At 35.5% G+C, this 17270-nt stretch overlaps 1 protein-coding gene across 2 annotated transcripts in view; it reads left to right on the forward strand.

The window, feature by feature from the left end:
- Positions 1-15936, forward strand: part of LOC149772695 (uncharacterized) — an 85173-nt gene extending 69237 nt beyond the window's left edge. For both annotated transcript variants that reach the window (XM_089947478.1, XM_089947479.1), the window contains exons 2-3: positions 1122-4773; positions 8979-15936. In XM_089947478.1, the coding sequence (XP_089803604.1) occupies positions 1122-4773; positions 8979-9196 (3870 nt within the window). In that variant the 3' untranslated portion in view covers positions 9197-15936. The remainder of the gene's footprint in view (positions 1-1121; positions 4774-8978) is intronic.
- The last annotated feature ends 1334 nt before the right edge of the window (positions 15937-17270 follow it).

The following is a 17270-nucleotide window of genomic DNA, read 5'->3' on the forward strand; positions in this document are numbered from 1 at the left end:
GATGATCTGCCTGACAAGGCTAATGAGCTCCATCTGCCCGGGTCTGGAGTCAGAGTTTTTCTTCTCTTCGACTGGCTGCCTGCCAAGACTAAAGAGCCCAGTCTGCCCATCCAGTTAAGCTGCGGGGCACCTGGTAGTGCCACACAGCAGACTCTGTGAAAACAGAGGGCCTTGCGTGAAGGTGCTGCTGTGGACACAATAGTGTAGGAGAGGCCATATGCTAGTAACCTCAGCAGAGCCAGACAGTGGTCTCATGGTGATCACTACACCTGGAAAGGAGAGGCTGTGAGAAACACTTCACTTTCCTTTGGTGGGCATTATGTCAGGCCCAGATGCACCCCCCAACAGATAGTGTACAAGTATGTTAACCTGAGACTTTTAAACTAAAATGGATATGTTAACTTAGGGCTTGCAAAACTAAAATGGATATATTAACTTAAAACATTTAAAACTAAAATGGGTATGTTATCTTGAGATTTGTAAAACTAAAATGTGTATGCTTACTTGAAACATGTGAAACTAAAATGGATATATGTGAACTTATGACTTGTAAAACTAAAATGGATATGTTATCTTGAGACTTGTACAACTAAAATGTTAGGTTGAGACATGTAAAGCTAAAATAGGTATGTTAGCATGAGACTTTGAAAACTAAAAGTAAGATATGGGTATGTTAGCTTGAGACGTGTAAATGGGTATGCTAGCTTGAGACATGTAAAGCTGAAATGGGTATGTTAGCTTGAGATTGCATAAAACAGCAAGTAACATGAGCAAGTTTTGAAAAGAAACAACTTGGTGTAAACGCTAGCAATATATTTGATCAATACTTTCAAGGCTCTGATTTTGGCTTGAGATGTTATTTGAGGTGGAGGAAAATGGAAAACAAAAACATGAAAACATGATGCTTAAATGGTCACCCTTAATTTTGCCAAAAGTGGATAGAACCCCAGGACTATATGAATCAAGAACGTATTACAGCTATACTATGCCCTCTCCCCAAAATTTTTTCTAATATTATTTAGAATATAGAACAGTGAACAGCAAAAGTTTTTTTCTTCTTCATTTGTGTAACATGTTCTTGTCTTAAAATTTTAAATGAATTTTTTTCCCCTTTCTTTTAGGAGCACCAAGCAGCCTATGGAAATAGACATGTGCTGTTTGATGATACCTGTGGTCCTAGTACAAGCACAGTTATCCAAGCGGACACACCATCATTGCACAACAATCAATATGGTCAGCATGGAACCAAAATCTCATCGCAGAGATCTACAGTTCCTCGACTTGGTCGTAAAAAGGCTGATATGGCTCTGAAGTCAGAGCTTTCATGCAGGTCATCTGGTGAGATATCAGTTATCAAAGACTTGGGTGTTAATCAGAAGAAAACTCTTTCCTTTAAGAGAGAGGTAAACGTTACTGAGGAGAAAGTAAGACAACCCAGTTTTGAGAAGAGACGTTTTAGGGATAGAGTAAAAGACACCAGTGGTGATGGTCATGATACTAATGTCAAACACAGGCATTTAAGTGGGGATCCAAAACAGAGACATAAAAGTAATGTGAAAAATGAATATGTTGATCAGAAAAGTGATCAGATTGATGGACTTCAAAGTGGAGAAAAAGAAAGTTATAAAAAGTGTTTAAATAATGAAAAAGACAAACAAAACAGCAAAGAGATTTCCATATTTCAATCCATTAAGAAGGAAAGACCATCCAATTCTTTAACTGATAGATATCCACACTTGAATTGTGATAAAGATAGGCACTCAAGAAACAATGAAGAAGAAAGATATCATGGTAGTGATGCCTTGGATGAAAAAGACAAATCCAGTATTGATAGATATTTGAGTGCTGGAAACAATAGTATTGTGAATGTGAGGCATTCTAGTAGTGATAAGGAAGTAGGTTCAAGTCCTAATAAACTGAAAGATTTGTGCAAGATATCAAGACCTTTAAGTGCAGAAAAAGCTTGTAAAGGCAAAGAGGAAAATGAACGCTGGCAAATACAGGAGGAGAATGAAAGTGGACTAAAAAGACACCATTCATCTGAGATACTAAACGAACAAGATGATATAGCACATTCCTCAAGTAAACGACTACGTCAGAGTTTGAGCAAGCCAGGTCAACCAGTATTAGAGCCAATACAGTTGACATTCGATCTATCACAGGAATGTTCGGATTTCTCAGATGGCAGCCTCCCAGACCTGGATCCCCCTACTATGGAAAGAGCAGATGTATTTTCAGAGACAGACTTTTATAAGTCATCCAAGTTGTCCAATAATGAAAATCAACAGGAGGATCTTCCATGTGATGTGATTGAATTTATGGGCATAGATAATAATGAAGAAAGGTCAGAAAGTAAAGAAAGAAGCATTGGGGTGTGTGATGATTTGAAGGGGACAGAGCATAAAAGCATGATTGCTTCTTTAGGGCAGAATTCACAGTGGAACCTAGGACACAAGTCAGATAGTTCAAATGAACAGAAATCAGGTGAACAAAGAGACAAACATTTGTCAAGTTCAGAGTCAATGTTTAATGGTTTTTACTCTGAATTCAGGCATAGTGATAATGGGAAAAGCTCAAAAAAATTGCACAGACATAGTCAGTCAAATAAGTCAGTTAGGAGCTTATGGCATTCATTTTCTGATGATGGGAAAGCAAGGTGCATAGATGATGATACTTTTCAGGGAATATTAGATTCAGATGATGCCAGAAGTTATAACTTCCACACATGGAATAAAAATATAACCAACTCTGAATCATTGAAAAATTGTCAAAACTCTTTACAAATTGTGACATATGAACCAAGCTCAGAAAGTTCTTTTGTTTCAAAAGTTACTGATGTACTTTCAAAGGAGTATACTGTTATAGATAAAGAAGAACTCAAACCTTGGACTGAAAAGAATCATGTACGAGATTTCATTAGAACAGGAGGAAACAAATTTGAAACAAAATTGAACAAGTCCCAATCATGTAGCACTATCATGGAAGTAAATTGTTCCTCAAGAACAAATATCTTCGAAGCTTTCTCTTGTAAGAAAGATAATGACAGGAGTATTCCACCAAGGTCCGAGCTTAGTCCAGAAGCTAAGAAAACTTTGAAGGAAAAACTTGAACTTTTCAAAAGTAAAATCAAGACACCATTGAGAGTAAAAGATAGATCTAAAACAGACCTAAGTGGTGGTCTTGTTCAACAGGAGAGTTCACAAGACTGTAGACATTTTCTTGATGTCATCCAAAAGGAACCTACTTTGGTAGATGGGAATGTAAGTATATTTGGTAAGGAGGAAACAATGAGCCCACTCCCAGTGAATTTGTTGCAAAAGTCAAAACTGAAGAAACTCTTTGCAGTCCAAGGTTTGGGGGTAAATAATGAAAAATGTTTTCAAGCTTCAGATGCGAAGAATGAAAATGATGAGATTGTGGTTCTTGTTTCAGATGTGGAGCATTCTACAAGTGATAGAGAATGCATTGATGAACCAAAATCAGTCATGCAGACTTCAGGAAAATCTATGGGAGAGAAGGCTGTTCTTCTACCCATAATACCAACAATTCCTGAAATAAAGTCAGATAGGACCTCTATAACTAGAAAAGTGAACGTCAGTTTGGATTCAAAATTTGGAAAAGTCTCAGTCAGTAAAGAAAATATTAAATCTTATTTTCTCCCAGTGCCCGGAAGTTCAACTTCTGTTCTTGTTTCCTCATTGGAAACCAGGAAAAAGATTTTGATTGCGCCAAGTAGTAGGTTTCCTTTTGAATCAGTGTTAGACTCAACTTGCAAACAAATGACACAGTTGCATATTAATACAATTGAAGGATGTTTTGAAGAGGGTATGCTGTTCTTGAGTCATGGCCTAAAGTTTTTGAATGATGTTTGTTTTAGATGCAAACCCACTTCAGATATGGTTGGAAGAATTGTAACAAGTGCTTTTCAAGACAAGAATGTTTCCATTCATTTAGTACAGTATGCATATCAGACATTGATGGTCATTAATCAAGTCTACCCAGGGTTGATTCGAGTGGACTGGATCCTGATAGAGGACTGCTTAAATGGAATTGTTTCCAGCAGAAGTTGTGGGAGTAGCACAGGAACACAAACCCAGGCCTGTCTCTTGTTGAGTTTGGCAACTGATGTTCTACTAGATGATCTGTTCAACAGAGATATCAGTGATCAGAGACAGATTCAGTCTTCTATGGCATTCAAAGTTCTTTCATATGACACATCTCGGTCGAATATTGAGGTGATCGTGGATTATATTCGCTGCATTCTGTGTGGGCTTAGCGACCACGCTATAAGTGCTGGACTTGTTCAAGGCAGTCCAAACAGCATTGAGTATAAAGTTCTCCCCATTTTACAGAGGTTGTTAGATCTTGCAGTGAATGTTAGTCGAAGCTGTGAAGATTGTGCAACCTATGTAGCAACTCGACTACTACAGATGTACATATATCTGCCAGGTTTGAGCCATAAAAGTCTTTTGTTGCAGACCATCATGTCTGACCTGCTGGCCTTGAAGCTTTCACAGCTGGTCCTTGAAAAGGAGTATGATAACATAATGCCGCTCGGTGGATTTCCAGACTCTTTGGCTTCTGTGTTTGAAAGCTTTTTCGGTGCAGTTCCTTATAAAAACCACCTTACCCCACCCACAACACCTACCTCTGATAACGAGGACAATGGAGTGGCGAGATCAAACACTGAAGACATCATAGATCCCACAACATGTGAAGAATTATGTATGTTGCTGTTTTTTTCTGTGAAGAGCTACCTAACAAGCTCACAAGGTAAAGCATACCTACCAATATTTTGGGATAAAAAGTCGGGGTTGGGTGGGTAAGTGAAAATGTTTTTGGTACAAGCTCAGAGGACATGCTATAAGACTTCAGAACTTTGGAAATTATAACTCTGAAGTTTAAATTGTAGCAATAGCAAATCATTTTTCTCAGAATCATGTTGCTTTCGTTCACTAAAACATTTGGAAAACATTACTAAAATCCAGAATTTTAGACTAAACTTGGATCAGCTGGAAAGCATGTGCAAGACTTGTGCACTATTTGTTTTGCGGCAAACACAGGGTATGAAAATTATATTTACTTGCATGGTTAAATCCTTTCATTTTGTAGACTTAACAATAAAACTACTGTATTTTTAGAAACTTTCACATGAAAAAGTTTTAGTTGATTAGATTATTAAAATTTAGAGATTTTAATGAAAGTGGATTAGAGATTTTAATGAAAGTGGATTAGAGATTTTAATGAAAGTGGATTAGAGATTTTAATGAAAGTGGATCTATCAGTAGGATAGGTTATAATTGGCAGATGCGGTGTTCAAAGTCTTGTGCTCAGAGCCCAGGGGCTTCCAGAATGCTCGGTGGCAGTTACTATGTGTTGGTGTCTAGTAGCCCAGGGGCTTCCAGAATGCTCGGTGGCAGTTACTATGTGTTGGTGTCTAGTAGCCCAGTGGCTGCTATTTAACAAATAGTGCATGTTGCTCTGGGTCCTATTGCAGTTCATGGACTCTAAAATGTATGCATTTAGCTATACAATTTAGGAATGTATGATTCAGCACAAACAGCTTATGCCTTGAACTTTTTTACTGAAATAGGATGGGTCAGTCCACATTATATTTTATAGTTGAGTTACAAGGGATAAAGAAGGAACTTAATTATATAGGTATACTATATGATATTAAGAATCTGTATCATGTTTCTGAATTTCAAATACACTGTGATTAGCTAAATCGAGAATGAGCTGTCTGCCATGGAAATAAATAATTTTATGAAATGAAAACCATGGTATTTAAAATCAGAGAGACAAAGTAACTTCATCTCCATGCTAGCACAGTAACAGCTCAAATTGTGCTTGGACTGTTGTTAGACTCGCTATCTGCTTACTGAATTTGTGACTCCAGTTTTGTAGCTTGTGCTTTTTATCTCCTTATTATAAGAACCTGCAATTAATTCAACATAGCAGCAAAGACAGGCATGCTTAATGTTGTATGTAATTGCCCTTTCTAGTCCTTCTAATCTGCATGGCTTCAGGCATTTCTCTCTGGCTTTTATACCCACTGGCCCTGCTAAGCTACCAGTCAGTTGGCAAATTGTCTTGATACTGATTGGTTGAAAGTCCTCATGATCTGATTGATTGAAAATTTAGAAGCATTTCATTCCCATTTAGGGGTTCAAGATGCAAGCAGTGCTACATACATGTCATTTAAAGGATACAGTTGGATGGAAAAAGTATAAATTTATATATACTACCAGGATCTTTGTAATAATTAGAAACGGTATATACATTTATTTAAATATTTTGGCCACAAGTTCTGTATTTTCTCAAAAACATAACTGCAAAAAGACTTAACAAATGTTGACTCTAGGTCTTGATACAGTGCAGCACTTGCACGTTTTCGGACTTCGGATAATGACAGCTTCTGTTCAAAAACACGAACAAGAAAAAATTAAATGCTGAATTTACACTGGTTTAGGTCGTAAGCAGTAATGGTCCAATTATGAAGTAGAATATACATGAACATAACTAGTTGCTGGATCAGTTCTGAGTGTACCCATACTATAAGGGACCCGATATTTTATTCATTGGACTACATTGTTCTTTCCAACTGGGATATTTCTGTCTGGTGGATTCTAATAGAAAGGGTTTGTGGCTGTAATGGTGAAAATAAAGGTTAATTTGGCAGATTGGATTCATGCGATGGTTGTCCGAGAGTTATGCATTGGTACGTCACTGTCTTTTGAATGTATATGTGTAGTTTTTCAGTCTTCTTGTGATTCTGAAGCGATAAAAGACACGTGAGAAATGTTGAATCGAGCAGAGGGTTGTGTTCATGCTTGCACTTCTTGTCTTGTGTTCTTTTAATTTACCGATAAGGGATTTCATGTTGTCAGAGATTTCGCCTTACTTTATTGATAAAACATCAGACTTCTGTGGTTAAAGTAAGTGATAGTACACTCCCAGCAGTGAAAAGAACATAACTAAAGATAACACCAAAAATTTTGACAACAAAATCACGATCATAACTGGTTGAAGTGAAACAATGTCGAACAAGTTCCGATAGTAACGCCACTCATAGTTAAGGTTAACATACTGTACATTTGGAGACAGACATCTACACAGAATGACATACATTTATTGGAAATTGAAATCTCAGAACATTTAAGATGTGACAGTTTTCCACATTATTCTTCATTTCAACAATATGTTGAAGTCAGATTAATTTGGACCAGTTACCAAGCTTCTTTGTTAATTTGAGCTGTCAAGTACAGAACACAAAGAAGGATGGCTTGTGTGACAGAATAAACACACCTTTCCCAAGCTGAAATTTACATCTTTTGATGCTAACATTTTATAAGTGTTTACAATGGTCACTGCCATTATTTCTGTTAAACATCCGTTTAAGTTTTTTATTTATTTATTAGGGAGAGACCATTTCAATTTCAAGGGGGGGTGTGGGTGGCAGTTAAATGCATGAAAACCATTGTCTTGTTCTGATTTGTAACATGAAAGCCACATTCCCATTCTTTGATTTTACCTGAAACTAATTTATATTATGATAAATCAAATTTGTATATAAAAAAAATCAGTTGGAAAGAAGAATTTAGCTCCTTAATAATCAACTGATAACAATGTAGATAGCATTGCATGTCTCCTCCCTCCTCTCTCTCTCTCTCTCTCTCTCTCAACATCCAAAGAGCATGCACGCAGTGGCTGTTCTCACCAAGACTCATGCAGAGATGGTAGATGTTGTTTTTTTTTTTCCTTCCTGATCTTCTCCACTTTCTGTCCACTCCTGCTGTGATACATGGGATTCTGAAAATATGCATTAGCTGTACTCTATGTATATGTATCAGAAAGAAGGTGAAAAGACAATTTAAGTAAAACCAACCAATTACTTATCACTGAAAATTTAAGAGACACTTTCAGTATTGTGATTTAAATTCCAAATAATCTTAAATGGCCTATCATAATTCCAGTTGTATAGATCTAGATGTTCCGAATGAATTGCATTAGTCTTGAATCTCCTGATGTACCCCAGTGATGTAATCCAGAATGCCTTTTATTTAGTTTTCAATAATTAAAAAAAAATGTGTACATCCAAAATCAATGAACACTTATCAATTTCAATTAATAATTTAAATAATTCCTCTTGAATTGTGTCTGGACACGACTCTAAACATTAATAACAAATGGATTATTCTACAGACTGTTCTTAAAATAGGAATGAATTATTTGCTTGCCAAGTCCCTATTTATATACTTGTCACTTTAACTAGATATGAGTTATTTTAATGGAAAATTCCAATCAAATTGTAAACAGTTTTGAATCTGAAAGCTATGTCAACATCCTATTTAAAATCAATGATAAAAGTTAACTTTTTAATCATGTTTACAGGTAACCATTATCTTAAAGTACAATCTGCAATCATGGACAAAAATTAAGAACACAATTTTGATATATATGACACAAGATAGTATTAGAAGATTATGATATATGAGAAGATAATTGATCAACCATTAATTGTCAGAGTTGGGAGAGGGGTAGGGGATATAGGATAACCTTAACCAGGAGAATTGTTTGTCTTCTTGTATCTCGAGATAATATTTTTTCAGCTAATGCATAGAATGAAATTAGTTCATTTTTTTTTTCATACAAATCCAAGCAAGAAATTTTTTTCAAGTTAAGCAGGGCCTAGAATTTGTATTTTTAAAAAAATCTGAGTCCCATTCTGAGAATAAAATGGTTTGTCTCCAAGCTTTTTTTTTCAAGTCAGCAGTTTCATATATGTAGCTAAATGCTTTGTTTGAGAATTTAAGCTGGGCTACCACATCCTTTTTATCCTTGGAAGCCCCTATTGGGCTATGTCTGCTGGCTGATTCTAAAATTTATTAGTTCTTTTGATGCCTTTACACTGTTTTTGTTGAAGACATTCTCCTGCAAAGTTTTTATTAATGACTTTATCCTACACTGTTTTACAGGTAAACTGCATGTGGCACTTAGGAGAAGGGCACAGTATGCAGAGAAAGAACACTGTACGCTGCGCTCCCAGGATGTGAATAATCTGGAACAAATTCCAGTGCAGCTTGAAACTTTGAGAGAACGTCTCCTCAGCATGACTCGAGAGATCACTCCTGAAACAGAACACTATCTAATGATGATGAACTGCTTTTCACAACTTGCACTTACTTTAACATGAAATAGCACCATGGGACTGGAAAATGGGATTTTTATTTTATGGGAATATCTTTTATGATGTTCTGAAGCAAAAGTGGAATTTATATATGTGATGAGTCTGAATGTTTCTCATGGAAAGTTGCAAGATTCTTTGTTGATGAGTTTTTTTTATACATGTACCTCATCTACGGATTCCAGATTGTGGTACTTTTTAAGTGTGGAAAAGGCTGTATTCAGCATAAATTATTTATTTCCATGTATATGATCGGCTCTAAAGATGATTGTGCATAGATGGAATCTGATGGTTTGAGGTCACCCAGCTATTAGGCCAAGTAAGTTTAGGCCAAAAAATAAAAATATATGTGTTTCCAGTCGGCCAACCGTCCTTATTTTTAGCTTAGCACACCCTACTAATCCCCATCCCCCCATTTAAAAAATTACTGAACTTGGTTTGATCATCTGACTGAGCAGGTTTAGCCCAGTACTTAAAGTGCATATACATTATATATACTAATCATTATAATATACATAATATTTAAATGAAAAAATATGTACCTGCCTATTCTAATTTTAAAACTAGTGCAATAGGAAACACACATTTTGTTTGACCTTATGGGAATGTTCTGCACAAGTCCCCAAAAGTATTCTTTCTTAAACAGACTTCGATCAGAAGTGATATTTAAATTCACATTTTCAAGATTTTGGATGGCAGCAAACAATTGAATATTCTTTATTATAACATCCTAATGTGTACTTCCTATCTCATCTAATTTCTTTTTTCATAACATTGCAGAATATATTTATCTTTTAACTTCTCCATTGATGACTGTAAATATAAGGGTGAGTTTAAACTGTTTGTTATCAATTTCAGATGGCATCCCAAAAATTCCCAAAAATCATTACTTTTTCCATTTGGCTCAAAGTATGACATTTCTTCACTAGGAACAGTTTTAACATTAAAATATGGAAATGGAGAAAATTGTTTATTCTGTTGGTGTTACATGTAAATTAGTATTTGTGAAGGAAATAAGTTGCTGTGCATGTAATGTTGGTGCTTAATAATACACATCTTGTACTAAAATATGACAGTATTTCTTGCAACTTAGGACAGAGTATGAAAGTAATTTAATTAATGAGGTATATACGAGTTGTCCACAATTTATTTTGTAAAAAGGTTAATTTTACACTATTGATTCTTTGCCATAGATTTTTAAAAACACTTTTGTGTATGAAAGGCAACATGGGGATATGCTGTTGTTGTATTGAAACAATGAAAGTTACCCAGTAAGCTTGTAATATACTTTGTATGTGAAACATTTGGTATGTTTCTGTAGTACTGGTATAAAGGAAGGCAACATGTGATGCTACAAGCTTTGCAAGATAATTCTCTTTTATTAATACCTTGTGTAAAGACATCTGTACCTTAATATTATGACAGTCAACATTTGGTAGTATTCCCCCAAAACACCCATTGAGAATATTTACTAAAATATTTACCTATATACTGTACAGTACTTATTCTAAGTTCTTTTTCATGCTGAGTCATGAAACACATATCTTCTAGTTATTTATTAACCGAAATGTGATTTATGAGGAAAAAAATGTTACACAATTCACAATAATCTTGACATCTGCTTTAGGTTTAATTATATGTGGAAGGTACGGAATGTTCTAGTGGTGAACTACTTGTATTTATATAGAATATATACTGCTGACTGTTTACTACACTATTGTATGATGCAGTGTGCTTGTTCATATTTGGAACTGCTCAGCTGCCAATATCCCTGCAGAAACAGCTGTTCTCTGCTGAATCCTTCATGGTTTATAGCCATCATAATAGTTTAGACTAGAGCCAGTTAGCTTACAAAAGACAGGAAGCTGATTGGTTGTATATATAAATTAAACTCAAACTTTTTGTTTTATAGTTGTGCTTGGCAATTGATAAGAAGACAAAGGTCACATGAAGAAGGTGGAGCTTATCTATGTACTGTTCTACTGGTTATTACATGGCCAGACTCCACCTCCAGGCCATTTGACTTCTCCTGGAGAGTTTGCTAAGTGTACAGTATCATTAAAATCTGAAAGCTGTTTCACTGTAAACTCTAGCCCCACAATTTAAGATACTTAGTGCAAAGGAAACTTTTGCTGTTCATTTTACAATTTAGTTTTGAAGCAGATCTAAAGGTAGTCTATGAAAATGGAGATCGGTATTCAGTATAGAATGGGGGGCCCCGAGTGGCCGAGTGGTCTAAAGCGCTCTCCGTTACGGATCACTGCCATCTCACCACTGTCTGCATGGGTTCGAGTCTAGGATTCAGCCAATGTGGGTATGTGAGAAAGCCTGCCAGTAGCTTCCCGTGGGTTGGTGGTTTTTCCCGGGGTTTTCCCTGGTTCTTCCTCCACCATTAATACTGGCCGCCATGCATAGCCTGTCGTGTGCTGAAAAATGGCGTTAAACCCCACAACAACAACAACAACAAGTATAGAATGTGTTCAAGCTCTTCTGTGACTTGAGCAGATAAATGGCACGACTTCAGGGCATTCTTTACATTCCATGGCATAATAATTTTCATTTTTATCTAATAGAAGGACTCTGCTACTTTGGCTTTGTGACTAGCACAAAAAAGTGAGATCTCAGTTTTTGTTATATGTGCAAAATATTAATGTTCTAGTCATATTTTATGAGAAATCCATTCATAGTTTATGTAGAGCTGAATTCAAACTATGCTGTAGTTACCAATTTATGATAATCCGCCATATTGGAAATTGAAATTTTTTAGCTTGTAACATAGATTTAAATATCAGGAATAGTTTGTGTGTAATGTATATATGTATGCACATTGTGCAGAAGAGTCCTGCCTTTCTGTAGAAGCAGGTCATTATTTACCTTTGATCAAACTGCATACTTGATTTATTCATCAATCAAAAATAAAACTTGTCATTGTTTTCTGCTGTTTTAGCAGTTCATGGTAACATTTTCTTTCTGTTCATTAATACTGACATAAAACTTTTTCAGCTAATTAGCTTTGTTTCAGCTGTTCCTTGTGAAGAAAAGATTGAAAATTTTCAAGGATATAGTACAAAATGGGATTTCTGGCCATTGTCTGACAGTTTTCCACTAATCGTATTATTTCATGTATGTTAATGACACACCCAAATTTACATCTGCCCAGTGGTGAGTAGATGTGTTTGATAAACACGTTTCTGTATATTTTTCTTCTTTATTAGCTTCATAATGAATATGACCTTTATGTGTGTGTGGGGGAATTGATATATTCTCATGCTTTCCAAATTTTGAATTGCCTGATAGACTAGCAAAAAGAAAAATAGACTATTTGATGAGTAAGATTATCACAAATTGTGGAACGTACATGAGGAAATAGCACTCTTTCACTTTTTATATATCTAAACCCTCTTTCATTGCTTGGATACTTGGTTACTATGGACTATACGATTTGATGCATGTACTATGTCAGTGTTGCAAAGCAGTATTGCCTAGCAACACTAAATGATATGCATCATCATATCACTGGGTGTCTTCCTTGTCTAAAATGCAGGACATCCATAAAATGTGTCACTGTAAAAGACAAGTCGAGTTACTTTACAAAACCCATTTTTGTATTTCCAGTCTTGATGATCTTGATCATTGATCTAATAACTTAAAAAGTGAGAGATGTGTCTTTTAACAAATGCAAGCCATCCACAGAGTTTGGTCATGATTTGTGGCATGGAATAGGGTTATTTTGTTTTGAAAACCAGACTAAATTGACCTTGAGGTCGAGTCAAAAGTCATGGCTTTTATTTTTCTACTTCATTGAGTGTATAAACAAAATGGCTTGTACATATGCAAATGAATTTTGACCAGACATGTATTTATAGGCAGTTTATTCAAAAAATTCTAGTTACCACTCTGACATTTATTTGAAGGTCAATGATCTTGACCTTAATTTTGAGTTGTACTGGTTTGTAAGCGTGATAACAAAACCAAGCATGGTTGGAGTTTTATCATGTAACACATTTTATTGATATCTCAGAAGAATGCTTTGTTTAATACCTGATCAGAAAATTGTTACGTATTCTCCAGAAAACCTTACTGATGAATTAGATCAAACTTGGCATGTTGGTATATCTTGACATTAAGAACAGTTTAGTGATCTGTACTTTATGCCAGGTTCAGGACCAAAGGTCACGATGAAGAATTGTATACTGTACTTGCAAATTTCCTTTGAACATGTTAACAAAAACATAAAAAAAAAATAGTTTTGGTAACAAAGTCAGAGATGGTTTCAGTACTTGGCAATTAAAAAGAAGAAACAGTCTTATCAGGATTCATGCATTTTTTAAAATATGCATTTGTCCATGTCCCAGTGAACATTTTGTTAAGTTATTATACATACTTTGTTTTAAGGCTGTTTCAGTTAAAGGCAGTACAAGCTTGGGCTCCTATGGGCACCATTATAATGAGGGAGTACTGTATAATATACTTCATTATAAGATCATATCAGTATATGGCAGAGTACTTAATGGTTCCTGTTGATAGCATTATAATGAGGTAGTGCTGTATAATATACTTCATTATAAGGTCATATCAGTATATGGCAGAGTACTCAATGGCTCCTGTTGATAGCATTATAATGAGGGAGTGCTGTATAATATACTTCATTATAAGGTCATATCAATATATGGCAGAGTACTCAATGGCTCCTGTTGATAGCATTATAGTGAGGGAGTGCTGTATAATATTCTTCATTATAAGGTCATATCAGTATATGGCAGAGTACTCAATGGTTCCTGTTGATAGCATTATAATGAGAGTATTGTATAATATACTTCATTATAAGGTCATTTCAATATATGGCAGAGTACTCGATGGTTTCTGTTGATGGCATTATAATGAGAGAGTGCTGTATAGTATACTTCATTATAAGGTCATGTCAATATATGGCAGAGTACTGAATTGCTCCAGTTGATTGCATTATACTGAGGGAGTACTGTACTTGTTACTGTATATACTCATGCATAAGTCAAGTCAAATTGCAAACAACAAATAGCCTTATCTGCTGTAGCATAATGCACCTGCAGATTAGGCTTTATGCGACAGCAGATTTGGGTCTGTGCAGTTTGCAGTTGGACTCAACTCATGAGCGAGTATATATGGTAATGCATCCAACTATAATAATTATATTAATGGATTATATTATCCATATTAATAATCTTATTGGTAAAGTGCAATTTCCTCCCAAATTTATAACAATCTTTGGTCAGAAAATATACACAATAGTTGTACAAATGAAAACAAACAAAGATGAGAAAAGATGTATAGTGTTCATTTGCTCAGATAACATATATAGATGTAGATATTTGTGTATCTTTTTTAATCTAACCTATGTAAATACTTATGTACAGTTATTAATATAGCCTGGGTAGATACTTGTGTAAACTTGTTAATCTTGTGAGTGTAAATAATTGTGCAAACTTGTTAATCTAATCTATATAGATATTAGTGTACATTTCCTGAGAGATTATATTCTGAATCAATAGATTTAGATTTTGCAAGTTTAGAAAGAAATTTTAATATTTCAGTTTTTCTGTATCAAAAAGTCGTGATCATACCACCGATGACTCTTTAGCATTCTTTAGGAAATGTGTTGTTAAATGCGAAGAATTAAGCAAAATTAATGGTCATTGTTGTTCATAATTTTATCTTTTCTTAGTTTCATTTTCTTTCTTCATGCTTGGTATTTCATGAAAAGACTATACTTGGTTCCGTATTCGAAATACTTTATATACTGTCTTGTAAGTGGAGTCAACCTGCAGATAACAAAGATCCTGATCTGCTGGTGTATTGTGTTATGGCAGGTCTGGGTCTTTGCAGTTTGCAATTGGACTATTATAAGCAAGTATATACATTACTTTTTGAGCATGAATCTTAAGCTTAAACACAAACTCTCTAAAATTTGACAGTCCATAACATGAATAGGAATAAAGCAACAGTCACACAACTTTAAGACCTTAAATTGGGTCCCTCTGCAAGAGTGCCCAACATGGATGATGTATGTGCACCATAAGTATCATATTATTATATCTAACTTCAGTTTTTTTTGCATGCTTGAGCTTGAGTTTCTTGCTGGAAAAGATTTTTGAGAAGGAAAGTAAGTCATGGAATCATAGATATTACTTTGCAGTTTTATCTGATTTTACGTGTTTGTTCATTTGGCTTTACTTCTCAAACACAATTTTAACAATAGGTCTGGAACTGGATGCAGTCATCATTTGAGTTACCATTTGACATCTGAAAATGGACTATAGTGACCTACTTTTGGGGCTTTTATTGTTATAATATGTATTAGAATTTGGCTGAACTCCAGAAGCACTCTTGTATGTAACGGTCATGAAACCTAATTGACTCGTTTTCTGAGAGTTTCAGCTTACCACTATTGACTGTAGGTAACGGAGACCTACTTTATATGAGCTAGTGACTACTGGTATATTAGGTTCAAAACTGTGCACTTTTTAAGCCAGTGAGACAGAATTCCATAAAATTTGTGTGTGTAATTTTGTAACGTGTGCCTGCAGGTTATATGCAGAAAACTTTTGCTCCAGCATTCTTCATTCGTAGCTTGTTATGTTTATGTAGGTCTAGTGATGAAGAATGGATTTTTCACCAGAATTTCTATTTTTCTACTCCATATTTGTATATAACATATGTATTTATCTTGCCCACTGGAAATGTGTGAGAACAAATAAAACATTTTGAGTCCTGTCCATCTCAGAGTTTGCTAATTTCAATCATGTTCATACAGTACAAGAACATGACTTAAATAACATGTGGGTATGCCACAAATAATGTTTTACAGAGATTAAAAAGCCATATCTTTAAAGAGGCATGAAGAGGCATGTCTTTGACCTGACAGCCAAAAAGAAGCAGTATCTTTGACCAGATGGCCTAAAACCATGTCTTTCTGAAGACAACCTAAAAAAGCCATGCCTTTCACCAGACAGCATAAAAGTCATGTCTTTCAGCAGACAGCCAAAATAGCAATGTCTGTAACCAGAAAGCTGCTTGTATTACAATTTCAATGTTTTCATGAATTCACTGTGCCCAGCCTGATGCTGAATTGTGCAATAGATGATAATTGAAACTTCATTATGCAAAGGTTTAAGGATTCCAACCATTAGTGCATTAGTTATGAATTTATGTGGATCAAGAAACTTCTGAAAGCCTGGTACATTGACATCATTTGTCCGTCACTCTTCAGTTTCTTGCTTTACATGACAAGAAAGGCAAGATATTAGATTGGTCACTTGTGTGCCTTCCAATGTATTCATTTGCAATGATTGCAAAAACCTTATTGATATTTACTCAGTTGACCAGAAGAACTTATTGGATGGTATGTTGTCTGTCACCTGCAGTCCATTCACCTTTTGGCTACTTGGAAGATAGCTATGAAACTTTACACATGTATTCATCCCATGGTCTAGCTGGTGCTAGATTACAATAGTGCTGCTTTCAGGTCCAGTGTAACCACCACAGTGGCCATCTTATTTTTTGGCTACTACTTGTGATCAACATGGGGTTTTCACTAAAAGACTTCTTTTTGTCTTATTAGTCTTAAATAATAATGGTGCCAACCTGACGTATAATACGGCTGCCAAAACCAGTCTTGAAAATCTTATCACTGCTACTCCAGAATGGATAGTCATATCAGCAATTGTTTTCAGTAAAAAAAAAAAAACGCCTTATGTCTAGTTGGTCCCTAATGAAAATTGAGTAAATACGATGTCCAGTATAGGCACCATGGCAGCCAATTTTTTAAAATCATGTCGTTACTCTTTTCAGAATGGATGGTCATATTCCAATGAGTTTTTACTAAAAGACTGGTTAGAACATCCGCCTCGGATGCGAAAGGTCGCGGGTTCGAACCCCGGCCGAGTCATACCAAAGAATTATAAAAATGGTACTAGCAGCTGCCTCGCTTGGCGCTCAGCATTAAGAGGTTAGTGTTAGGACTGGTCGGCCTGGTGTCAGGATAAAGTGACTGGGCGGGACATGGGACATCATTCTACATGTCTGCGGCATGATGCCCCAGTGCTGG

Source organism: Sinohyriopsis cumingii, unplaced genomic scaffold (assembly GCF_028554795.1).
Source record: "Sinohyriopsis cumingii isolate HCF-2022 unplaced genomic scaffold, ASM2855479v2 utg001246l, whole genome shotgun sequence".
NCBI lineage: Eukaryota > Metazoa > Mollusca > Bivalvia > Unionida > Unionidae > Sinohyriopsis > Sinohyriopsis cumingii.